This window comes from Malurus melanocephalus, unplaced genomic scaffold (assembly GCF_030028575.1).
Source record: "Malurus melanocephalus ecotype Western Australia unplaced genomic scaffold, MMel_1.1 scaffold_591, whole genome shotgun sequence".
Taxonomy (NCBI): Eukaryota; Metazoa; Chordata; class Aves; order Passeriformes; family Maluridae; genus Malurus; species Malurus melanocephalus.
The window spans coordinates 353,749-380,778 of record NW_026623823.1 but is presented as its reverse complement, the minus strand read 5'-3'; the positions used below and the strand labels follow the sequence as shown (position 1 = coordinate 380,778).

Sequence of the window (27,030 nt, the reverse complement as noted above, 5' to 3'; positions counted from 1 at the left end):
ATGGACCGGAACGTGCGACTCACCTGGCTGCTGCTGCTGAGCACTGCCCTCCTGTCCCAGCCAGGTACTGCCTCCAAAATGTTCTCATGCTCACAGGGAAAGGTTAAATTATTTACTAATTTAGACAAATTTATTTACTAATATAGTCCGGCTAATAATKTACTAATATAGTCTGGGGAAGTGGTGGCAAAGATTCTCTTTGAGTATTGCCGATGAGTTCTGTAATAGAATTGATGGTTTAATTTGTCTTCTACTTGAAAGATTCAGTCTAAATGTATAGGTTATATTACAAAATATATGTGTTTCAGAATATATGTATTTCAAAATAAATCTATTAAAAATACCTAGTACAATATATGCAATATATGCAATATATGCAATATTATATTAAGATACTATATTTCAAAATATAATCAATGAAGGTTATGGACTGAAAAAGGCTGAAAAAAATTCCTTTGTTTCTCTTCTGTGCGGGGAGTAGTTTGTGGAAGCTGTTCTCTAAATGCTCCTCATTTAATATTCTAGTGTTAATTAGAATTATTCTATACTTTAAAATGCAGAGAAAGAGAAGAAAAGAAATACAGAGCAATCTGCCAGACCCAGGTGGAAATAAGTGTGTTCTGCATGGCATGTTCCTTCAAATTTCAAACGAAAACATCAAACTTCCCTTACAGTCTTGCTAATTTGAATGAAATACTTTGAGCTTTGGTTATTACCACAGGCACAATAAAAGAAGAATTTCTAATCCCTTACAAGAAGAGGTGATTTCACAGAGTGCAGGTGAAGGGCTGGCTGTATTGAATAATTTACAGAACAGAGTATGATGCCTTATGCCAGGGCTGATACATTTCCTTTCTGCCACAGCGAGCGGAACCTGGTGGAACCAGCAAGACGACGATTCCAAATCACTATGGGACAAATTTGCRGATTGGTTCAAAGATAAATTTGTACCCAAAGGTAAGAGACACTTTCTTGAGTGTGAACAYATCTGGCAGAGGCGCGGAGCTCCCTGAGCCAGCCCTGGCTGTGATTTCTGACCGTGGTAGATCACGCTGTGCACGCAGCAGAGCCATGGGGATGAGAGCTTAGACAACAGAGGTTTAGCTATAAATACACAAATTGAGATTTACCTGTCAACTTTTGCTTTAGCGTCAGCAGCACAACCCCAACTGAGGCTGGAATCTGGAGGGCACCGATGCGCCGGGAGGGTTGAAGTTTATCATGCTGGAAAATGGGGCACGGTCTGTGATGATTATTTCAATATGAACAGTGCCAACGTTGTGTGCAGACAACTGAACTGTGGCCAAGCTGTCTCTGTGCTGGGACTGTCTTACTTTGGCCCCAGTGGCAAAGGCATCCAGTTGGATGATGTGCAGTGTAGAGGAACTGAATCCCACCTTTGGGACTGCCGGCACGCCGGCTGGGGCAAGCACAACTGTGGACACAATGAGGAAGTTGGTGTCATCTGCTCAGGTAAAAATAATCATGAAAATAAAAAAAATATAATAAGTAGAAACCTCCTTGGACTATCCTGTTTGCCATAAATGCAAGGAATGTCGGAGTAGAGCTTGGGAATCAGGTCAGGGTGAAATGTGTGTGTGTGGGATGTTTCTTGTGTTGAACACACGCACTTGTCTGCGTGACTGAGGAGCTAAAGGATGTCTTGGACAAAATAAGATTGGACAGCAAGCCTTGAGTATGAAAACAGTGAAAAGCAGGTAGTTCAGGACCACTTTAGTCAACACCTGATCAGAGCCAACCCTGAGACAAGGCAAAGATTTAACAGAAGACAGAGGCACATCCAGCTGTGAACAAGGCACATCTCAGTGGAAATGAAAATAATCCTTGTCATAAATATATAACATCAATAACTGYCCAATAAAGTAAATTTTTGCTTTTTTTGCTGTTCACAGATGCAATGCCCTCTACGGCTGCACCAACAGGTAAGGCAGAGCTTTTGAGGCAGGAGTCCATTAACCCTTTACAGTCTCCCCAGTGCTCAGAGTCTAACTTTTAACTCAAAAAATCATGTGATTACAGCTCCTTGGCAAACCATTTTCTAGCAAGGCACATGCTCTGAATTACAAGTTATTGCTCCAAATTATTTATTCATCCACTGCAATATTATTTCTGTTCTCTGCATTGCTAATACAAACTGTCCCTTATCTACTAATAATCATGGAAACATGAGGCAAGAATTTACACTCCAGGTCTAAATTTCTGACTCCTTTTTTTTCACTGTTCCTGAAATAATGATGACACCCTGGACACCTTAAAGCATAGACTCTGCTCACGTTTCCTGGGGTTTGTAAGTGTTGAGTCACTTAAGTTTTTCATGATGCACAGTCACAGAGGAGCAGGTGCTAAAATGCAATTTTCTGTCATATAAGATGATAGAATCATGATTACATGTTTTATGATGTTATATGTAACACAAAAATGAAAAACTGGTTCCCAAAATCAKTCATTCTTAAGGTTTTAACACAGCAGCACCTGTGACAGCCACCACAGAACCCCTGATTTCTGCTGGCAGAGGCCAGGTTCAAAATCAAACTGCAAATATCACACATGGAAATTTYGGGCAACAGATGCAATTTGTTTAAAGCAGACAGGAGGAACCCAAACCTCCCAAGTTTGCTTATAATGACCACTGGAAGATGTTGCTCTGAGCCACATGACAAAAATTTAAAGTCCAGGGATCTTTTTTTCCCCAAATTTGAACGATTTTCCAGGTCCTTGCAATGTCTCTGCAGGTTCCTCCCCTGCACCCAGCTCAACCCCGGCACAAATTGAAACATCTCCAGAGATTTTGTCAACCCTCGAGAAAGGTGAGGCACATTGGGGGCTGGAATTCACTCTCAAAGCACAAAACAACCTTTATCCCTCTCACAATGGCTCCTTTGCACCTTTCCAAACAACCATTGCACCTCTGGGAGTGAAACATTGCAGCCAGAAACAACACGGGGGTCAACTGCCTTCATTAATAATTATTAATGAGGTGAAAGTAACTTTTTGCAATCAAAAATGAAAGGCTGTGCAATGACTCAGCGTCCGACAAAGCCCTAATTTATCATCAAGACTTCCATTAGTGTCTTCACTCCCAATTGCTGCCAATCTCTCTCTGCTTTTTGTTTATTTTTATTATTAGTTGTGTCTTCTGAACTCAGTACTGCTGCAGGTGAAATCAGCCCATCAGCTGCCAAAATCGCAGCCACAGATGATAAAGGTAAGAACAGACATTTTATGTGTGCCTTTTGAAACAAACACTCTGTTAATTTGGGGTTTTCAGCTAAATTTAGATGCAACCATGTAAATCTGTAAATATTCATAGCAGACAGATTGCTGGGGATATTTATTAAATATTAAATAATGAAATACTCCAAATATTAAATAATAAAAATACTCCAAATACTAAATAATAAAATRTTAAATAAAGTCAAATACAAATAAAATTAAATACAAATACATTATTAAATATTAAATGTTAAATATTAAAAGAAGACATCTTTGGGAAGGAAAAATCCCTTTATAGTATCTTCACTTGAAAAAYATCATCCTGTCAGGACATAGAAGGGAATGCCTGTACTTATTGTTTAATACTTCTGAATTGCAGCTATAAAGAATACATTTATAAATTTGCAAAGGAAAACTGTCCACATCATTGCAATTTAGGGTATTCAAAATTCATAAAGGAATTTACGGAAGCATTAAGGAGCACAGCCAGGCATTTGCAGTCATTTCCCTGGGGGATGAGCCTCTCCAGTTGTTTATCAGACTGATAATCATGGGATGGTTTGGGTTGGAAGGGACCTTAGGATCACCTGCTCCCAACCTCTCCCATGGGCAGCACCCACCAGATCAGGATTTTTATCAAGCCTGAGACCTAAAGCAAGTCATAAACTCTTCAAATCACTCTTAAGCTTTTAACTGCTGCTTGAAAGCATTGGATTTCTCATGGATTTCTCACCCTTTCAGCCTCCTTCAGCACGGCTGTCTCCCTTCCTTCTGACACAGAGGAAACCACAATCACACCGGAGATAGGTAAAGAACATTGGCACAGGGAGCAGAGTGTCAGAAAAACGTGGTTAGGAGGGGACACCAGTGGAGAAGCCAAGATTTGCTGCAAAATCARCATCTCTCAGGGCAGCTGATGTTTGTCTGTGAATTTGGCCAACCTGCCACCAGCCATGGGGGGAGTTGGATGGGGCACACTTGGAAACACAGAATYTTGGCAATTAAATTCATCAAGAGCTGATTTCAACCTTATCTGAATGCTCTTTCCTTCTTGTTTCCAATGTTTCTCCCATTTTGTCACAGCCTTTGAAAATATTGCAGAACCGAATACGACTGCTCCACTCGCAGCAGATGAGACCACCACAGCTGCAGAAATCCTTTCCACAGTGGCTGAAGGTAAAGTACAGACACAATGCCATAAAATCTAATAATAGTGCTCGAGTTTGTTCAAAAGAGATTACATTGGGRGGATTAAATAAGTGAATAAAGCWCAAGATCAGTCAACTGCTAGTTCATCGTCTCAGTGAARAAAAATTCAGCTTATATTCAATATTAACAAAATATAAGCTCACCTGAGGTTTTGACTCAAATTACCAGAGGCTACAATCCAAGTTTCTTTTCCTTCAAGGACATAAYCAAAATCATATCAGCAATCATCAGCTCCATTTTCTGTCACTGACTGATGTTTAATTATTGTGGTGTTTATGTTTCTGATAGAGACATCACCCTTTCCTGCCAGTCATTTCACTTTCAAAAGGATAGAAAAAAATCTCCTACTTAGAAAACTATTTTACTGAGCTTTGATCAGATTTTGCTACTTGCCTTGCTTATTCAGACAATTTCCTTTTACTAATAGACAATGTGACAGGGTTGCTGTTCAATAGTTAAGGGAAAGAAAGGCTCTTAATACCTCTAATAACTTCATTAATTTGTACCTGTTGCAGGTAAACTGTTTGGAAGTCTCAGGGAAATTAAGTGCTCTTAATTTCCTACTGATTCCTTTAATTATATTTTACATTTAACAAAGGATTTTCTTTGAAGAGATACAGATATTATTTTCTCTTATTGATTTGCTGAAAGAGAAAAGTAGCTGTTAGCTGTCTGTAGGCACCCCACAAGAATACATTTAGGATTCCTGAGACTACTAGTTAATCTGTCCTTTATTTTCTGGAAAAATGCCCCTGAAAAGTTCATACTGCTGATCATATTTCACATAAATGAAATTCTTAATTTACTTARAAACTTCAATGGACAAGGTGCCTCCTTCCCATAAAGCCATTTTCAATACAGCAGAATAACAATAAATTCATTTCTGCCCGCAATTCAAGACTTGGATCTGAAGAGAAAATTTTTAATCTGCCTCTTGCTCACTATTTCCACCTGGATTTTGACAGCTAATGTAGTTGTAAAATAGTCTTAAACTTTCTATTTAACACCTTTCACCAWCTCTGATGAATACTCAGCACCTGGATCAACAGGTTAATTAGCATTTTTTCTCAATTATCTCATATTTGTCTCGACCCAGATCTTGGGGAGTGAGCCAAGCACGCTGCTGCTGGCAGCTCTTTGCAGCCAAAATCTGCAGAAGAAAGTGCTTGGCATGGTGCTGGGATGGAAAGAGCTTTGATCAGGGTCACAAAAAAGGAATTCAGGACAAAGAGCCTGGTATGGGTTTCAGGGGAAAAACTACATTTAACATGTAAACAATATTTAATTTCACCTTTTCTTTCTCACAGCAGCATCTACTGCTGCACCAGCAGACACTAGTAAGTAATGCAATGTTACTGTGGCTAAATGTTATGGGTGTTAGGGGGAAAAGAATACACTTTTAACATGCAGACAATATTTAATTTCACTTTTTCTTTCTCACAGCAGCAGCATCTACTGCTGCACCAGCAGACACCACCACTTGTAAGTAATATAGTGTTGCTCTGGCTAAATGTTATGGGTGTTAGGGGGAAAAATATACATTCAACATGCAGACAATACTGAAATTAATGTTTTCTTTCTTACAGCAGCAGCATCTACTGCTGCACCAGCAGACACTACAACTAGTAAGTAATACAGTGTTGCTCTGGCTTACATATTACAAGGTTCAAAGCAAAAATATATGCTTAAAATACAAATTTTATTTAATTTCATCTTTTCTTTCTCACAGCAGCAGCCTCTGCTAGTCCTGCACCAGCAGACATTACCAATGGTAAGTAATAAAGTGTAACTAGAGGTTACATGCAATGGGTGTCAGGGAAAAAATATGCATTTAACAAGTAAACTATTTAATTTCATCTTTTCTTTCTCACAGCAGCAGTATCTACGGCTGCACCAGCAGACACCACCACTGGTAAGTAATGCAGTGTTGCTCTGGCTTACATGTTTAGTTGCCTTCCCATGCTCTGATCATGTATTGACTGGCTCCCTGTGTCCATAATTACATAATCTCAGGGATTTAATTGTCAGAATTGGAGATTATCCCAATTGCCTTTCTTTTGGCTTCCAGACACAGTAAAGGAGCAAAAGGGAAAGGAGAAATACAGGCCCTGATGAAAGCATCAGGGAAGKGGCAGGCACACTACCTCAGTATTAACTCAGATCTGCACTTGATCATCCCATTCCCAGAAAACCTGCACTTCCCAGAGCTGCATCCCAGTCACTGCACAAACTGGGATGTGTTTCCCATGGGAAGGGACAGGCTCAGTGCCCACTGAGGCGCTGGCACAGCCCTCGCCAGCACATGGCTTTGTGCAGGCACTGTGTTGGAAACATTGACCCATTAACCCCTAAATTAGTGTCACCAACCAGCCCCAGGCTTCCAGGGCTGTCAGAGCCCGGCAGAGGCAGCTCAGGGATGTGTTTTCCTCCCACTGAAGCTGCTCCCACTCCAGGCACTTTGCCCTGGACAGCAGCACCATTGTCCAGCCCTCGAKTGAGACCTGCAGCTCTCCTGAGCTTTGGGTATCTCTCACCTTCCCAGYGCTGTGAAAACAGTTTTTAACCTGCAGCTTTGTTTTCTCTCATTTCCCTGAGCAGCCCCTGCAGAAGACACGACACCTGAAGCAGMAGGTGTGTATGGATTTAGTAGAGTGGTCAGAATGTCAGGATCAAGCATTGGCTTGAGTAAAGTCCTGCTGCCCTGCCCTTTGACAGCCCTGGCTGTGCCCACACGATAATGGAGCAGGTACTGAAGTGTGGCTTTTGTTTTCTCTTTCACAGCCACGACCAAGCCCACAACAGCTGAAATCCYAGGTATTTATTTCTGGTCATTTCTTCAGCCCTGGTGAGCAGTTCACTATTTTTCATGTGAGTCACCAATGTATTTAGAACACGGGCAATGTGTTCTTCATTTTTCTCTCCTCACAGTGCCAAGCCCAACTGCTACATCAGTCCCTCCAGCTCCTGAAACAACAACAGCCATTGCCACCAGTGAGTGATGCAGATTTATCCTGGTTCATACTCTTAGTTCTCCATCAAAACTGGAGTCTGATGATCTGCTGGCAAGGCTCCCTGTCTCCACAGCATGCATCATCTCGTGGATTTMATATTTAATTTTGGAAATAATTTTTTTGGCTTCCATACAAATGAAGGGATCAAAAATGCTGTTGGTAACTCATGGGACAAACACCTGCTCTGCTGGAAGTTCTAAGGAAAGGGAATTCACTGGGGTGAAGGCATASTTTCCAGTTTACACCAACATAAATKCAAATTTTCTCTAGATCASCTCACTCCTAGAAMGCCAGCCTCCCTGCACTTCCAAAGCTGCATCCCCACTGGAAGCTGAATCAGTGGGAATCCTTCTGATGTATTCAGTGGTATTCACTTTGAATCTCAGTTTTCCACAGTGGGCTTAATCTTTTGAAAAAATCAAATTGCAAATTCTGCTCACTATTGATTACATTTTGTCTCAGTTCCTTAGAGAGYAAACCAAGGGGTTTGTTTTTAGTCTGGCTTTGTCAGCTTCACCTCGGTAAAAAGCACTTGGCTGCTTTGGTAAAACAAACAGGAAACTGAACTTCAGGTGCAAAGCAGAGATTTGAGCATGGGAGTATCACCACAAACAGAGGGATAAACAGAATTAAATCTTGTTGCCAGTAATATGTCATTTGTAGTATTCAAACCCCTACATTTTCCTCAGCATGAAACCTTTGTCCATGACAATCCCACTCCTCAGAACTGTTGCTAATAACATTTCCTAGTCCTAATGCATTCAGCTCATTACAATGCTTATTAATTGAATAATTTTTATGCAATTACTTAATCAACATTATAATGTTTATTAAGTAATTGCAGAGAATCACGTATTTCCCTCAATCAGCTCACTTTTAAACCTTTTTATTTGCATTAAAAGCCCGTCCACAGACAAGCGCAGCAACTACAAGCTCAGGTAAAGTATTTTGATTCTTTCTACTTTTTAATGACTTCTCYTCCTAAGGGCAGGATACTCTGGCTAAGAGATGTGAGCTGGGATGGGCTGGCAGTTTATTGAGAGAGGGGATCTGAGTGCAGGGGAAAGGGAAAGTGGGAGAGGCTGGATGCAGGCGGAGAGATTGGGAATGCCACAGCTCACCCAGGGACCACATGGCACTGATAACAGGGGCTGACAGCAGAACCACCCTCGCTGGTGAGTGCCAAGGGGGGAGCAGGCCTGGGTCTGCATCAGTTATGGAWAAAGAACATTTGAAATGCCCTCCCATACCCTCCACTGCTGCTCAGCCAGTGCCCAGTCTCTGGAGGGCTCACACGCAGAGATAGCTTGTACTCTGGGTGAATTCACCCTCTCCCCCCTATGAGAGAAGAGCAACAAGGAGTAACCTTGGGGTTAGTTGTTATAGGAGGGAGAAACGATATTTTAATGGAACACCATCAAAGGGAGAAATTCCCCTCCTCCCCACTCTAATTTAAATTTGCAAAGCAGGCTGGTATTTAGTACATGCTGCATTTTTCTCTGTTCACTCTGGTTTACTCACATTCCATCCCTTCCTYTGCAGACCATATTGCTCTGCCTCCCTACGTGAAGCTGGCTCTGCTGAGATATTTAAATGCCRTGTGCCAGCCAAGGAGACCTGGGATGCCAGGTGCAACTTTGGAAGGGTAAATATTAATTCATGCACATGAGGTGCCCCAGCCAAGCTGGGATACCCCAAACATGATTTCCCACCACGTTCTTACACCCTTCAAACACACAGGTTCAATTTGATTTGATACTCAGTCATACCCATACTACCAATTACTGATCACACTAAAACTTTGCAGAACAYCACTATTTCTGCAGCATTCTTGATGTCCACAGGTTCCTGGAGCCATTCTTGCTGGAGTCATTGATCAATGGTACCAGAGGATGCTGGCAGGGTTTCAAAGACATGTCAGAGGGGCTGGCATGCTGGTGTTGTCTTGGCTGTCCAGGGGAATCCTTCATAGACAGCTCCAAGCTTCCACAAAGCAAAAGCCTTTTTTCCAGGGCTGGGCTATCCTTTAGTTTGTTTTGATTAAGCATGAACAGCAAAATTCCACCACTTCATCACATTAGAGTTTATAAACTGATTTAATATATATTAACAAAATTCCACCAGGTGCTTTACATGTGTGATATTTGTAGGTGTTGTGATGCATATTATACCAGCTGACATTCAAATTCCATGTAGTGGCATCTGTGCTCAGGAGTGCAGTGCACTGAGCTGTGATTAACATCACAACTGGAGGTTTTTGAAGGAAAGTTCCTTGTAACAAAAGAAACAAATGGGCTTAGTGAGCATGTAACAATTATTATATGACAATTTATGGGTGGGTTTGTTTATTTTTCGTTTTCAGGTGTGTAAAGGACACAACCTGTGGGAATCACCCTTCATCAGGCCAGAGGGTGGTCCAGCTCCGTTACAGAGCTCCCCTTAACCCAAGAATTTGCCTACAGTGCAAAGTATCGGGGTGCAACACACAACCTCCTCTTCCTCCTCCCCGACCCTTCCCAGGGAACAGGTTACCACCATTCCCAGGGAACAGGTTCCCACCCTTCCCAAACCGGCCCCCTCMGCCTCCTCGCCCCTTCCCAGGGAACAGACTCCCTTATTCCCAAGGCTCCCCCATTTACTGGAGAAGAACCAAGAGAAGCACAAGTGACGGCGTCGTTGTTGTCATTGTCCCCCAGTAATGCTGCTTTTCTGGCCATGACCTTCTGGTGACCACCTCTAGACCTGCTCATTGTGTTCCAAGATCTGCTGCTGATTTCTAAAACTGTACTAGTGGGTGTAMATCTCAAGGTATTTAATCTTAATTCTACTTGGGTTCCTTAATTTCAGGTCTTTAGGATCTACCAAGTGGATTTGTAAAAGCCTAAACTTCAGTAAAAACTCTCAGCAACAAAAAAAATTGAATCTACTGCCTGTTTTTTTTCTCATCAAGACTTTGTCACCCTCTCAAAGTTATTCCAGTTCTCCTCATTGTACTAAATAGTTCAAATATTGGGCATTTAAGGATTAACCTGCATTATAGTTCAAGTCCACAAGTCATAGCTCTGCTTTATCAGCTCACAAAGAGGGAAATTCAAGAGAAATACTTCTTGCAACCAGTAATGTCTGAGCAATCACCTTAAACAGGAACTTTWAAAATATTTAGAAAAATTATTGAACATGTAATCAGGTATAATCTCTGCAACACACATAAGCTATTTTAGCTTTCCCATAAGTCAGGTTATATTAGTGAAGATTAGAACTGTTAAAATATTATCCATCTAAATTTACTTCTATAAACATTTGCTTCATCCTTTTTCTTTCAATGTGCTCAGTTTATATCACTTGGAGCAAAGACAGTGTTTTAAAGAAGACAYAGGTCTGAGATTAGAAATAAAGTATAATTACAGATGCATCAGATATCAGTTTGCTTATAAAAGAAAGTGGTTTTATATTAAAAAAAAAATACTATGAAAGAAAAGCACCTGGCTGTGTTTCAAGAAGGTCTTGACCTTTCTAGGAAACCTGGAGAAGCCTGTTTGCACAGCTGGGGGTTTGTGCTGTCCATGTTGGAATGGAGCACTGGCAGCTCCGGAGGGAGCCCTGGCTGCTCCCACACCCTGCAGGCAGCACCCCAAGCCAAGGCCAGGTAACAGCACATCTGTGGCACTGGCACAGCCCCAGGAGCTCCACTGCTGCACTGAGAAATGCTCCACAGTTCAGAGCTCTGGTCCTTAYGGGGCAAAATAGGGTAAAAATACTGGAACAGGTGCTTTGTTAAAGTTGTGCTAAAAGGAACTGAAGCTTTTAGAACAGTGCTCATTTCTTGCCTCAGGAAGGAAAGGCTGATTCCTTTTTTCTTTTGTAGCTTCTAGTGTGGGGCTAAGAAAGTTCTGTCTGCAAAGTGGTTGCAGTGCAATCTTCTTTTAATCTGTGACAAACATGAACTGGGCCTTGTTCATCCCGGGGTGTTTCAGCAATACATTCATGACAATTCTTTTACAATACTTGCACTTCACAACCTGAGGAATCCTCAGCAAGGACAGGGAATGGTTTGCYCAGTGTAACCTAAAGGGAGAGATGTCAAAATGAAGGTGGGAGAAACAAAGCTCCTGCTGAGCAGTGCTAAGAGAAAACTGCAAATGTGTCTCCCAAGGAGTCTGCCAACCCCTTCCACAACATTCCTACTCAAGTCAACGCCCCCAAACAGACACTAAATTAAAGAAACTGAAAAATGTGCTTTGAACTCAGAGCTGACAAAAGCACAGGTAAACTTACTCCAGACAGTGCCCAAATGGGCCCATCTGTAACTTTCCCATTTATATCTGTTAAAAAGAAACAGTGACTGAGAGATTAAGCCCTCCCTCCACGATACCATGTACTACAGGGTGATTGTGAAATAGCAGRAGGTATAAAAGTCAGAAAAGCCAGAGCCTGCCCTCCCCAGCTGCCCTCAAAATGCAGCTGCTCAGGCAGTTCCTCCTCCTGCCTCTCTTCACTGCTCTGGCTCTCCCTGAAGACAACTCAATAGAATTCTCAGGTATGGAAATCTGTTTATATGTGACATTTTATTGATTTCTGCAAAACACGTCTTCTATAGGCAACTGAAGAGCAAAACGTTAAACATCTCTAAAAGTGAATCTTATTTTTGTGTGCTGATGCACAACGGTGACACCTAAATGTGACGGCAAGCATGAAAAATGGTAAATAATAAAAAATAATTCAATACATTCCTCCCTATGCTACTTCCCTTAATTTAAGAACTCGATTTTGAAAAGGTTTTCGTCTGGAATGTAAATTTGCTTTTGTAAAATAATRCTATATTGGAGTAACAGGAATCAGGTGACCAATTAGGAAATTACTGCTTTTTAAAAGAGATTTCTTCATGTTCTCTTTGTTCGATCAGAAGCAATAAAGAACTGCTTTTTGCTCCTTTTGGGGTCACCATTCTGTGCTCAGATGTAGTTGGGTTGTGGGTTTTTWTCATAAGAGAATGTACAAGTCCCCAGGCTTGAAGTGCTTGTGGTGACAAACCTTCCTGAAGAGGGATGCTGACGTGTCCTGTATCAYTTGGCATTTCCAGTTATACTATCATCTTGAGCCTTTTCTCTGCTACTAAGAAAACCAGGATAAACTCAGTTTTTAGTATTCTTTTACCATCTGATTCATCAGATTTCATAAACTGAAATAATATGCATTTCTTTAGCATATTTTTCACATCTGTTTGATGATGGACTCTCCCAGTCTTTACATAATGGAGGATGAAAATCTTACTGCAAGAGAGAATTTAAGAGATATCCTTGCAAGCTGTTTTTTTGTGTTTGCTGTTGTTCAACAGGGGTGCCTCRCTGTGGGGCTTCACTTCATGAGCCAAACAAAGCATTGAGGATTGAACTAAATGCAAATGCAAACTGCATCTGGCAAATCCAGAGGAATACAAATCAAACAATTAGGCTCATTTTCTCCCATTTTAAGTAAGTATTTCCTACTGATGCTTTTGTACGGTTTCATTTTCCTGGAATATAGCACAGAAGTTTATTGCTTCTAAATATTTCCCTGCATTGAATGTGCTATGCGCTGTCCAGTGAATCCCAGAATGGTTTGGGTTGGAAGGGACTGACTGGGAAATCTCCCACCATCCCAGGGTGCTCCAAGCTGTGTCCAGCCTGGCCTTGGRCACTGCCAGGGATCCAGGGGCAGCCACAGCTTCTCTGGGCACCCTGTGCCAGGGCCTGCCCACCCTCCCAGGGAACAATTCCTTCCCAATATCCCATCTCACCCTGCCCTCTGGCAGTGGGAAGCCATTCCCTGTGCCCTGTCCTTCTATGTCCTTGTCCAAAGTCCCTCTCCWGCTGTCTTGGAGCCCTTTAGGTCTCCAAGATCTGCCTAGAGATTTCCCTTCTCCAGGCTGAACAACTACCTCTCTGAGCCTGTCTCCAGAGCAGAATTGTTCCAACCCTGGGAGCAACTTCTTGTGCTGGGGTCCCAGAGCTGGATGCAGCATTCTAGACAGGGTGCCATGAGAGCAGAGTAGAGGAGAAGAATAACTTCCCTCAAGCTCTCTTCCTTTGAGGTAGCCCAAACCCATTAATTTCCTGAGTTGCACACAGACACTTTTGGGTCATGYTGAGTTTCTCATCCACCAACACCCCCAAGTCCATCTCCCCAGGGCTGCTCTCAGYCCATTCTCCACCCAGCCTGTATTTGTGGGATTGTCCCAACCCGTGTGCACACATTTATCTGTAAGCCTGTGTATCTGCCAGTGAGCTCAGTGGTTCTCACCATGTTTTTTTCAATAGATTTGCTCCTTCTTCAAGCTGTGAAACAGAAAGCATTAAAGTGTTTGATGGCCCCTCCACYAATTCACCWCTYCTTGGACAAGTGTGTGATGACACTSWTGCAGTCCCAGTGCTTGAATCGTCTTCAGACAGTTTAACTTTTCTCATAACAACCAATTCTGTGGCTTTCACAMGAAACTTCTTTGTCTACTATTACTTCTTTTCACCAGGATCAAGTAAGYCATTAATACCATTTGAACTGCACCAAAAAAGAAACTTTCATTAGCCTCATACAGGTCTTTAGGCCTCAGAGAATGGAATGAAGGAAAAAATTAGTGAAAGAGGCACAAATAGTGCATTTACAGAGATCCTAAAAAGTTAAACTTTACTTGGAAAAGTGCTAAGGCAACTTTATTGGACTTTCAAGACTTCCATGAAATCTACTCGGTTAGCAAATATTACAGCATTTACCCGGCTAGTTACATACATGTTTTTCTTTTCAATATGATTCATAACATGACTTATTCTGTTACTAATACATCTCCTTTTCAGAAACTGAAAATTGTGGGGGAGAATTAACGGGTCCCAATGGGACATTCAGCAGCCCCAACTACCCAGCACCTTACCCTGGATTCAGATACTGTGTCTGGCACATACAAGCACCAAAAAACTCGAAGATAAACTTACAGTTCCAAGATTTTTTGTGAGTAAATGCCCCAATGCTCTAATTCTCTTTATTCATTCTATTCAAAAGGCATTACTTCTTTAAACATAGGAAGAAGTTCTAACTTTTAGAACATCTGTACACTTTTAAAATCAGTGGGTTTTGTTGACTTTTATGATAAAATGAGTGCAAAGTGTTYCACATCCCTGTACATTAACCTAAAGTTGCTGCAGTGCCAGTCAGAGAAACATGGAAAACATCTCGGGTGACCAACCATGAGGTGTAGGTCCACATCTTGAGATATTCAAACTGCAGCATGCTCTGCAGGAATTCAGTATGAGGTGTACAGGATTCCACAGGAAATCCTTAAGTTGACCACTTTGAGACAATGAACTCTGCACAGTATGGAATGTGCTCTCAGCACCCCCCTGCTGATATTGTTCTGGGAGAATCCAYCCTTCACTGGTGAAAAATTGCAAGAATCTTCCTCTGTGATACATACAAGAGATTTCAGAGGCCCACAGAAGCCAACCCTACAATTTAAGAACTATTTATTTTGAGAAACATAAATATTTTTATGTTTCATTTGGTTTTAATAATGTKTATTTGTGTGTTCTTCTGTTCTCCATTCTCTTATTTCAATTCAGTGGAACTCACCACTTTATCTGCACTCCTCTATCCAGTACAAACAAAGCTGTGCTCAGATTTCCCTGAAATGGTTTTTCCTCTCCCTGCAGCTTGGAATTGGACAGAAACTGCCAACTAGACTTCACAGCAGTYTATGATGGCCCCACCACTGACTCTAGATTATTGGGGAAAGTGTGTGGTCGTGCCCAGCCCACATTTGAGTCTTCTTCAAACATGATGACAGTTGTACTGTCCACAGATGACGCCACCTCCTACAGAGGATTTTCAGCTCAGTATTCCAGTGTTCCCCTGCCAGCTCCCGTGGATTTCAACAGTGAGTGCACTCGCTACACGGGAGAGGATGATGGGTTTTCTTCATTTCATGATTCTTCTCTCACAAACATATAAAAGAACTGACAGTTGATACTGAGGAGTTCAGCCTTTTTATTGGCAGTCTTTAACTGTCTTTACACACAAAAATCCCACATTAGTCTCACCTGTAGAGCATCATTTATTTCCTGGCCCACCTGCAAAAGAAAACCTGTTTTGGGTCCTTTTTTTCTAGCTGGCTCTACTTAAAATCCAAGCTTTTCCTTCCCTTGGACAGGCACGATTATTGTGCTCAGATGCAAATACAAATTCTTATTGACTGGTAAGTTTAAATGCTTTTCTTGCCTGAGGTACTCAGGAAAATGGTCTGCATTGATTAGTCAGAGTTTAGGTGGTAATTTCTTTTCCCCCTGGGCTGGGCATTATTTTCCTTATTGGTCCTATATCCTTTTGTGTCTATCTTCCCATTAACTGAGAWAGAAAAGAGCTTCTAAAGCCTCAATGCCTGAGATAGATCAATTTCCACACCTATCATTCTGCACTAAACTTCAATTCCTTTTCCCTTTTATAAAGGAAGAGATCCATTCTGTGTTACTTTAACACATTAACACATTTCTATGTTAAACTGAATTTAAAATTAAACTTTCAATGTGGTTTTGCTCCTGGTTTAAAGTTGAGCATGAAATTTTGGTGCAAATTCTGCATGACCTCGAGCATGTATGAGCTTTTTCACTGACAAATCCAGAATCACGTTCAAGGATTAGACACAGCAGTTAGTTCTAATGTGTTTTTGGTTTTTTTCTTTTTCAATGGCAGCAACCCTTACCTGCCCTTCATACAGCATGAGAATTGTTCTGAGCAAATCTTACCTGGCTTCCCTTGGTTTTAGTGAAGCTCACCTGCAGCTCAACGATCCATCTTGCAGACCAACTGTAACAGATTCAGAAGTGATCTTCTCCTTCCCATTGGCCAGCTGTGGAACAATTAAAAAGGAAATGGTAAAAATATGAACAAGCTAACAAACAGCTTATGAAAGACAAGAGCTGGTAAAAGCAGTGTATGAAGAGCATGTAAATTTACTTTCACTTAGCTCATCCCATGGTATGTCTCTTGTCTTGAAGTAGAATATTTTTCTTCTTTAAGAGCCTGATAATCAATGAACCTTTCAAAAGAAATATAAAGAATCCACAGAAATGAACCCCCCAAAAATTCCCAAGAGCTAGTTCATAGCACTGTTATCATAAGGCTGGCTGTAGCATAGCTTTGGTGCTTCCMACACTCCATGCACTATTCCTTAACCTTTTTGCTGCCTGAGTAGTGTTTTTTTTCAGAACAGGAGGGTTGATAAGGTTTTTTGGTTGCAGCCTGTTTAACATTTCCAGGGTATCTCAAGCCTCTGATAAGCACAGCTGGGCAGGTTTGTAAGTTTGGTGCAATGGCTTTCAATGCTCTGCTCATGCAATCCCAGCTGAGCCCTTCCCACCGTTCCTTTCCCAGGCTGAAAGCCACAGTATCACTTACACCAACACCATAACCCTGGCTCCAGCTGGCAACGTCATCACCCGCCAGAAGAACACAGAGATCATTGCAGAATGCAGAATCAGCAACAACGCAACCTTGGAAGTCATTTACGTGACAAAAAACAATGCCATCCAAAAAATAATTGCTGGAGGAAGGTACAACATCAGCATGGCCTTCTACGAGTCAGATTCCTTCTCCAAACCCATACAATACTTCCCATACTACGTGGACTTGAACCAAACTCTCTATGTTGCTGCAACTCTTCATTCCACTGACCCAAATCTCCAGGTGTTCATTGATACCTGCACAGCATCTCCACAGGAGGATTTTGGATCACTGACATATGACTTAATCAGGAATGGGTAAGGCTGATTCTGTTACAGTTTCCTAATGTGTGAGGAAATAAAATCTAAATGTCAGCTGCACTTCTTTCATTTTTGTCTTCCACTTATTTAGTAGACTGTGGTTGGAAGCCTTATTTCAGAGAAACAGAGCTAGGAAAAACATGAACCAATTATGGTGGGCAAAGCAAAAAAAACCACATCATTCTATGCCCATGTGTAAAAACAACACCCTGGTTAAGTGCTGTAGTTACAGTTCACAGTACTTAGTGAGAATTACTATGTTAAGTGGACTTTTGTAACAGATCTGTCCATTCTGTTGCAGCTGCAATAAAGATGACACTGTGGTAACCTACCCAGCATTTGAAAACCATGGAAGATTCAAATTTCGGGCCTTCAGGTTCCTGAGGAGCTTTCCATCAGTTTATCTCCAGTGTAAYGTTGTGATCTGTGACAGCAACAACACTGATTCTCGCTGTGCCAGAGGCTGCATCACCAGGCAGAAAAGAGACATTGCTCCATACACATGGAAAACCAACACTGTAGWGGGCCCCATCCGCCTGAAAAGAGATCTCAGGGCTGCTGAGCACTCAGGTAAGAGTRATAAAAAAATTAAAAATAAACATATATATGTGTGCACTTCACTGTTTTTAGTTGTTGGTACTGCAGATAATAAACACAGCTGAGTTATTCCAGGTTAAATCCTCCCCCTGCATGCAGTACCCAGGAGAGCAGGAATTGAGTTTTGGGAGCAGAAACCAAAAGCACCATGCCTTCAAATGAGAGCTGAAAGGGTGTTTGTAAGACAATCAAGCTTTAGTGGCGTTTGCAGTCTGATCTACAGTGGTCAAGTACCAAGAGCAAAGAGAAACTACRAAGTATGGAAAAGTTATTTTTAAAATATTGCATTATTACTCCCACTATGCTCAGTTGTCACTTTCATGGAGCCCAAAACTCCACCTGACAAATGCATATTGGGCCACTTGCTTTCAGGTACCAGATCTAAGAAATATTTAAAATTAATCTTGCTCTTAAGAGTAGTAAGAATATTTTCTTTTTTTCTTGGCTTTTCTTTTTTTTAATTATTAACCTTTCTGAACTCCAGCAACATTTTAGGTATGGTCCCATTTATTCCAATAGCAAAACATTTGGCATCCGTATGAGTGAAGTGGGTGTGTAATGTGAAAAGGATGCAAATGCAAATAGATCACACTCAGGGTGTTATAAAGCACAGAATGAGTTTTACTGAGGAGCAGATAGGAAACCACTGGAAGGCACAGGGTTAGAACCACAAGTTGSTTTTTTTGCCCAGCTTTTCTTCAGCAAATGCCTCAAATCTCTCTGATAGTGACAGCACTGCTTGGCAGTAACTTGGCTGCAGCAATACCRAAGAATTTAACATCATGATGTTCTGCAGGATTGTTTTATTACCAATTTTTACAAATCTTCAGTACTACATATTCAGAATGTGCACTCTGTGGGTAATCAAATGCAAATATCTAGAAAATGTTTTACTCTAAATTTTAAACACTATTTTTGTCTCTATACAGAATCCTTCATTGAAGCAGAAGCTGAAAAAACACCAAACCTGCAACAATACAACTTCTACACTCTGGCTTTTGTGGTTTTAATTTCAAACATTCTCATTGTGGTAGCTGTGATACTAAAACATCACAAACACCAAGCACGATACAGCTACAGSTCCTTTTAACTACTTCAGAAGATTTTTAATTAGTGACAATTCCTGTTCAGATTTGTCACTGAAAGAGGAAAAAACTAAAAATTAAAAAAATCAATAAATTAACAGCATTTGAACGCAACAACACTCAGAAACACATTTCAACTTCCTTTGCAATTAAAAAACTCATCAAAACCRAAAACCTCTCAACTTAGTATTCTATCTTAAGTCATTGAGTTGAAAAAGAGCGTGTATCTACCTCAAGATAATCTTTAAACCTTTAAAGGTATGAAGTACAGGATAATTTAAGGTCCTTGTTTCTTAAAAGAGATAAAAACCCTCTARTCTTTTTGAATCAGTTTGAAACTGCACCTTGCCAGGAGTGAGCTAAGCTGAGGGACAACTGTAAGATGTCTTTTCAAAGCAAATTATCCTCTCTTCCAAATCTGCTCCTGTGGGTTACTACATCAGGCTATGACAGTCTTCAAAAGGCATCAGTTTTCCTGGAGAACAAAATATTAAGCAGACTAAATAAAGATATTGGATTATACATGCCTATGCTGTTTCTGAGCCAACACTTTTTTCCCCATCAATAGCTCTTGCCAAAAATGTCTGTGCACCCATCTGAGGGATTTACCATCAAGTCCCTACACKGTTCATTTTAATGGTGCACTCCAGAATCCAAGAGCAGCAAACAGAATGAAGCCTGAAATTTGAGTTTTCATAGAAGAGGAACTTTGGGTCACATTCCTACCTCTCCAAATGCCAGCAGAACTGATCCCAAAGKGTTAAAGGAAGTGTGAAGCAGTAAGGAAACTTCTCTGCTCTTCTGGAGCTACCCCAGCACATCCTATCTGGGAATGACATCTGCTTGAGAGGGACCACAAATGAAGTACTTGCATTTCTTAGGATACTGAAAGATGGATAMGGTCTGCTGAGTATGCATTCATTTCAGTTGTTCCTGCACACTCAGGTAAGTTTAAGAGGAAAAAAAAAAAGATATGGCAGTCTTATTTTAGGTCCTCCTCACTTAAGGAGCTTGGATTCCTAATTCAGGTTCTTGTACAGCCAACAAGGCTTTCAAAGAGTCCAGGCAGGGTTCACATTCCCCCAGCTCTCTAAAGACAACTCCATAAACTGTCTAAATTAGGCAATGACAATCCAACCTTCCTCTCAGAGATGGAACAAAGAATGTCTTCAACAGGAGTGCCACTAAAATAAAGCAAAAGCACAAACTGCATTCTATTCTACTGTTAACACATTTCACATAAAAAACTAATACAACCAAAAAAAGGTGAACTGATTACATGCAGGTAAAAAGATAGGCAGTCACTCAAGTTTATTTAGAGTACTCCATTGTTCCAAGTGGAACTGGGAACTGTTCATACAGCTTCTAGTGATGCTCTTTAAATAAATAAGCTACAAAGGGCATACAAAACTCTTATATTTAGGAAAAAAMACATATTCTTAAGATCTTTCATAAAACTAACAACTTTTTACAACAGTGGATAGTATTACAGTAACAAAATGCAAGTTAACAATACTGAGGTTCTTTACATTTTTACTGCATAAATACTAAGCTTTTTAAAGTGTAATTCCCCTTAAAGTATTTACATTGAAATCCTACCTCTGCATTCATCTCTCTCCATTAGAAAACCCCTCATTAGAATCATAGTGTGCTTGGCAAATTTTGTTTTGTTTCGAGTTCTGAACCAAGTCMATCAGGAGAAGCATTTTATTGTCTATGTGTGTCTGAAGAGCTTGGATTTGGCAGTCAATATAGTCCATTAGTTTCTTCTCCATAAGATCCAGATTTTTTGAAATTATCTTTTCCAAATAGGAGCAAATAGGCTGCTGTTCTACTCTGTAAAAAGAGCAAATATAAGAGTAAATATAACCTATTTATTAATGACAAAGGGCATAATAGAGATGTGGGCACTTGGCCTTTTAAATATAGAATATTATTTATTAGGCAATGAACTTCGGAAGGCATTAGGCTTTTAGCAGAATTCYCTGCCTGCCACACTTTAGATCTCTATTTTTTTTCATAAACATGCTATTGTACATTGTCATCTTCAAAGGCTCAATTATGCATTGGARAGCTTAGTTCCATAAAACAAAATCCACCCAAGCCAACAACAGAGTTTGTATTCTGTCAGCGTGGCAGACTGTCCTTGCCAGCAAATGTACTTCAGGAGTTATCCAAACTATGCAACTCACTGGTTTTSCATCTGCATTCTTTAAAAATACTGGGGCTGAGACATTCTGTTACAATCCTGATTCCTACACAACATTCCTACATCTCACAAGTTCCACTATTGTTCCTGAGGTATCAAACTGGGTGACTGTGACATTTGCTCTTCAAATGCCAACAAACGAGGAGGAACAGGAAAATCAGTGGGATGACACACTCCAACTACAGCAGAAAGATCATGGCACATTGTGTGAAAAAGGAAAGATGTAGGGGTAAAAGTGGTCAAAATGAAAATGTAGTAGTATAAGAGAAACTAAAGGAATATGAAAATACAGAAACATACTTTTTAAAACTAGATTAAATGGAGTTAAAAGACAAAATATTTRGTGACAACAGACATAATCTCTTCCAAAAACACTCCTACATTCAAGCAGCTCATCTAAAAAATTAATTGTAATGTTCATCACCACGTGGCTTTCAMAACTGCATATTCTAAGGTTCACTATTGCTTCTAATGAGAATAAAGTGCATACAGTACATATTTTGTTTAAACTTGTCAATAGATACTACTGCTTTCAGAATTACATCAAACTTAACTCACCCAACACTCTGAACACTTTCCTCTTTAGCCACTGCACTTTTCCCACCATCCTTGAGCCGAAGGTGATTCACCTGAGTGCACAAGTTTTGAAGAAAAGGGAGAAGCACCTGTGGGTTGGGTACRTTTGGAATTTCACCTGCTTGTTCCTGCACTTGCAAAGATCCCACAACTTTCAAATCATTCCTGAGGCCAGCTGCATTTTGCTGGGTAGGAAGTCTTTCAGAACCCAGAGTATTCTCTCTTTCAGGTAGCTCTGAGTTCAGATCACGAGTTATTTTTAAGTCTTTATACACTGCTTCACTTGTTAAGTGATTTTTAACAGGCAAAGGTTCACCAGCTGATGGACTCAGTGATGACTGAAGAGCTGCACTGCGTAATCCATCTACTGCACGGTCACCTCCAAAATCAGAATTTTTCCCCAAGATCCAACTGAGTTTGTCTGCAAGAGGCAAACTGTTCTGATGGGAAGAAAAACAATACCATTAATATTTAAATATTAAGAATTACTGAAATTATACAGCAATAACAATAGATTCTTTGTAACTCAGCATTCCACCAGTGTGATGTAAAGATTTTAAAAGTAGTTTTGAACTATATTCCCTGTAAATATGATGTGCTAATTATCACAGCAGTCTCTAAGTAAGAGCTTTACTGACTTCATTTTTACCACGCTATGTCCCCAACATATTGGGGACAACAATGAACATTAACACCAGATTCTAACATGTGAACATTATTATCATCAGAGAGATTCAGGATTCTGTTGAAGCAGCCCACTGTAAGATTAGGATCTAAAGTAAATTCTCTGTATGAGCACATTCCCTTTAGTTGAAGGTGACATGCTTACAATGATCATTAAAGAGACAAACCAGCCCATCCACCTACACCCCAAACATTCCAGGGAACACACCCACCATCCTTGACAAGCAGTGACAATGGAAACAGACAAAAGGAGAACAGGATGGCAGTGAAACTTATAATAATGCAGAATTAACTCTTGGTGTATGCACAGTGATTGCCGGAATACACAATCTTTACTCATTGCACTCATTTAAGTGGCAACAACTAAACCAGGATGAAAGTGGCAGAAAACATGGATTTAAAAAACACAAAATCTTTTTAGAACATTCCTAACTAGTAAGATGCCACATCAGTACTGTTTGTGTTGACGGAAAAGGGACTTACTTTCTGCTGACACCGGACCATGTCCATGAGCTGCTGAGCACCTGGAGACAATTTAGATCCCATGGATTYCATAATAGTTTGCACTCTGTCTAGATCTATGCTCGAGCCTAGTGAAGGAAAATCAGTTGCTAGTTTTGCAGACACTGCTTTCACTTCTATAATTATTTTACTGATGAGTACTCTTTGTTTCTCACCAAAGGAGAGCAGCTATTGCAAGAAGGAAAAAAAATACATTGGTTAGGAAAAAAAAAAATCACGTTTTCTTTGTACGTAGGGGACAATGCATTGTTCTTTTGAGTCTTGGGAAAAGCCATGCTGAACTCTTTCCCACAGAAATTAAGCCAATTTCTCCTTGCTATTATTCCCCATAAAACTCTGGCTAGAACAGAGTACCTGAGAGCCCCCAAGATGATTTTCTAAGCATTTAGGAGTAGTAGCCATACAATTTTCACACGTTTATTTAACCCCAGAGTTGACAGCTCTAATCACAGATGTGCAGTACACCTGGTTTATGGTTTTTTATCTCCAAGACTAAATTATCTGTATCATATAAAGCCTTCATAAAAAGAACACTGAAATACCAATTTAAAAGGAGACTCTATCAAGACAAAGTATCAGTCAACAGATTTTAAGTGATTATATGAAATGATGAAGTGTATAAAATCAATAATTTTACTAAAAGCAATGCAATTTAGTCAATTAAGTGATTAAAAAGACATAAGAAAAAAAACCCAAACTGTGTAACTCCCTACCTTAATTCTACAGGAGGATGCAGGGCAYTCAAACTTAAGGTACTTGTGGTATAAAGTAACCTCTTCAGTTTCACTAGAAAAATAAAACAAACAAGCTGACAAAACAAACAATGACATCAATATACAAAGTACTTAACTTTTTTTTGTAGAAATAGACTATATTGGTAATATTTWCATAAGAAACAAGACTGACTGGAACACTTTTCTAATCCAGATTTATGGTTTCTAACAGCAGCTTTAGTTTCTAGTTTTTAGCAGTGTTTTAGWTTCTAATAGCAGCTTTAATGCTTACATGCAACTTGTAATGAATCTTATCAAATACGTACATAAAAAATTATTTGTATGTGTGCATGCACTGCGCACTAGAGAAGCTTTTGAGGTTCAGTACATTATTCACRCATCTTCCCTGAGGCTCTGAGTTGTCTGGTTTCTATTTAGCTAATTAGGCAGCAGATGTGCCATGTAATGATTTAAAAACAAAACAGAAGCATTGCTTTATTTCCCCCAGCAAAGCATGGAAGGAAGCATTGAAGGGGAAAACAAAACCTTCTTTTTTAAATCTSTCTTTTCYTTGAAGTGTAWGATGACTRCTTATCAAAGAGMCRAAGTTTTTAAYAGAATRYCAGAATGGGTTGGGTTGGAAGGACCCTTAAAGACCATYTAATTCCATCCCCTGCCACGGGAAGGGACACCTCCCACTATCCCAGGGTGCTCCAAGCCCTGTCCAGCCTGGCCTTGGGCACTTCCAGGGATCCAGGGGCAGCCACAGCTTCTCTTGGCAACCTGTGCCAGGGCCTCACCACCCTCACAGAAACAATTTCTCCCTAATACCCTATCTAACCCTGCCCTCTGCCAGTGTGAAGCCGTTCCCCTCATCTTATCTCTCCATCCCTTGTCCTAAGTCCCGCTCCAGCTCTCCATGAGCCCCTTTAGGCACTGGAAGTGGCACTCTTCTCCAGGCTACACAACCCTAATTCTCTCACCCTTGTTAAAGGCATCAGGTCTTTAACAGCAACAGCACCTCCCAGACACACACACATAGAGCAGSGGGTTGCCTGGAGGGTGTGCGGGACCCAGAACCGCCCGTGCCCACCACTCACCCCGGGGCCGGCCGTGCGCCGCGGCTCTGTCCCCGGCCGGTGCCGCAGTACTCCTCGCCCACGTACACCTCCATGTTCCGGGCCTGGCTCACGATCCCCACCGACACCATCTCGGCGCCGGGCCGGCACTGCAGCCGCAGCTCGCAGGGCTCCTCGCCGCCCGCCCGCCGCTCCGCCACCACGGCCTCGCTGCTGCRGGGGGGAAGCGACASCGTTGTCCCTCCAGCTCCAGCYCCGCTCCCGCCCGGCCCAGCCCGCCGCCCCCTCTCGCCGCCCTCACCCGGGCTCGCCGTCCCCAGCGCCCCGCCGCAGGCACAGCGCCCGGGCCAGGCCGCCCGCCGGGGCGCAGGACCAGGAGCACCGCGCCGACACACAGCGCGGCTCCCGGCTTCCTTCCTCCTCCTCCGCCGCCTCCTCCTCCGCCGCCGCAGCGCAGCCGCTCGACATCGCGGAGACCCGGTGGAGAGAGCCGGGCGGGGAAGCGGCACCGAGCGCTCCTCAGCGGCACCGAGGGACCCTCAGCGGCGGCACCGAGCGACCCTCAGCGGCGGCACCGAGCGACCCTCGGCGGCACGGACCGACCCTCAGCGACACCGACCGCTCCTCAGCGGCGGCACCGAGCGACCCTCAGCAGCACCGCCCGAGCCTCAGCGGCACCGAGCGACCCTCAGCAGCACCGAGCGACCCTCAGCGGCACCGCCCGAGCCTCAGCGGCGGCCGCGGGCCGGGACGCGCCTGCGCCGCGCGGGGCTTTGCGCGTGCGCGCTGGGGAGCGGCGGGAGCCGCCTGAGGGAGAGTCCGAACCGGGCGGGAGCGGCTGCACCCTCACGGGGCCACGGAGCGGGGCAGGGAAATGGGGTCATTTGGGCTGGGAAGGATCTTTGAGATACCGAGGCCGTTTGGGCTGGGAAAGACCTTTGAGATACCGAGACCGACATGTGGGCCAACAGCACCGTGTTAACCAGACCGTGCACCGAGTGCCGTGTCCGGTCTTTCCTTGAGCGCCTCCTGAGTCCACCACCTCCCTGGGCAGACCGTTCCAATGTCTGACCACTCTTGTGAAGAAATTCCTCCTGATGTCCAACYTAAACCTGCTGTGGCGCAGTTGAAGACAATGTCCTGTTGTCCTGTCGCTGGTTATTTGGGAGCAGACACCCTGAAGTCGTGTCAGCGGAGGTTTAGGTTGGATATCAGGAAAGGGTTGGTTATACCAGAAGGTCATCGGGCTTTGAACAGGTTCCCTTGTTGTACTCGATATCTCAGAAGCCTTTTCCAGCTGCAATGATTCTTGGATTCTGTGAAACTTGGTAATATGTCAAAATTTGGAGCAGTGGGATTCTCTCTCCTGAGCTGTGCGCTGATAGTGCATCACCCAGGAGAGAGGCTATGAATAAAAGAGSCCATAAATAAAAGATGGGGTTCATTTAATTTTCAGTAGGATCTCAGCTTCTGGAGTGAGGGAATGCTGCTCCCGAGGCTGTGGCAGACACAGACCCATGGAATGAAGGTATCAAGTTCTGCTTCCATTCAGTGGTCGGTGCAGGAATGTTCGGGATATTCTGGGTCTGTGACTCTTGGGGAATGGATCTGAACAGGCTTAGCACAAGATAATATTGCAAATACAGCCAGCATTCTGCTTTTTGTCACTTACGACGTTATTTTATGGGATTTGCCAGCAATGGAAAAATGGATTTATTCTGGTTTAATCAAAGAATTAATTAAAATTAATTAATGTAAATGCTTGAGCGTGAAAACTGCGTTGTCTCYGTCTCTTTTTTTTTGTGTTTCTAAATGCACTTGATACTTCTGAAATGCGTTCCAACCTCATCTATTTTAGAAGCATTTCTTTTCTGCTTTTGGTGACAATGTGGTTGCGTGGAAGAATTCTCTGGTCCTGGAAGAGCGATGATCTGCACAAAATTACAGATTTCTGGTGAGGAGAATTGTGTTTAACATAGAAGGGACTAGATAAAACCTCTGTTTTAGGAATTTTCATGTATTCATGTGCATTATATTTTAAAGTAAATTAGAAAGATTGGAAGACAAGAAGCTGAAATTTCAAAGAGTAGCTTGATTCACAGTAGAGTTTTTTTACTAAGCTGGCAGTAGACAGGACAAACATCCTAAACATTGCACCTGTCAGTAGCAAATATTTTATGTTTCTAATCTCATATGATTTCACCGAGGGATAAAAGACCTTTAAAATAAACCAGTTTGATCCCGACACGGGATGTRCTCTTTCTCCAATCAGCATTTAAGAATGTGCTGGTTTTTATTTGCATTAGGCTGTCTGACCAGTTTTCTCGCA

General features: G+C 41.9%; 2 protein-coding genes across 2 annotated transcripts; one reads left to right on the top strand and one right to left on the bottom strand.

Moving 5' to 3' along the window:
• CUZD1 (CUB and zona pellucida like domains 1) lies at positions 1-18,923 on the top strand. The gene is made up of 17 exons (XM_057382881.1): positions 1-64; positions 865-957; positions 1,150-1,473; positions 1,914-1,943; positions 2,754-2,828; positions 3,149-3,226; positions 4,318-4,415; positions 6,173-6,214; positions 6,317-6,355; positions 12,732-12,925; positions 13,751-13,965; positions 14,282-14,432; positions 15,131-15,354; positions 16,167-16,348; positions 16,848-17,233; positions 17,538-17,806; positions 18,763-18,923. Exons 1-17 carry the CDS (start codon positions 1-3, stop codon positions 18,921-18,923), a joined length of 2,625 nt encoding a protein of 874 aa, XP_057238864.1.
• CUNH10orf88 (chromosome unknown C10orf88 homolog) lies at positions 17,739-25,234 on the bottom strand. The gene is made up of 6 exons (XM_057382883.1): positions 25,003-25,234; positions 24,723-24,914; positions 23,623-23,695; positions 22,871-23,077; positions 21,686-22,143; positions 17,739-20,754 (listed from the first exon to the last, which is right to left on the bottom strand). Exons 1-6 carry the CDS (start codon positions 25,167-25,169, stop codon positions 20,526-20,528), a joined length of 1,326 nt encoding a protein of 441 aa, XP_057238866.1. The 5' UTR covers positions 25,170-25,234; the 3' UTR covers positions 17,739-20,525.
• Positions 25,235-27,030: the final 1,796 nt, after the last annotated feature.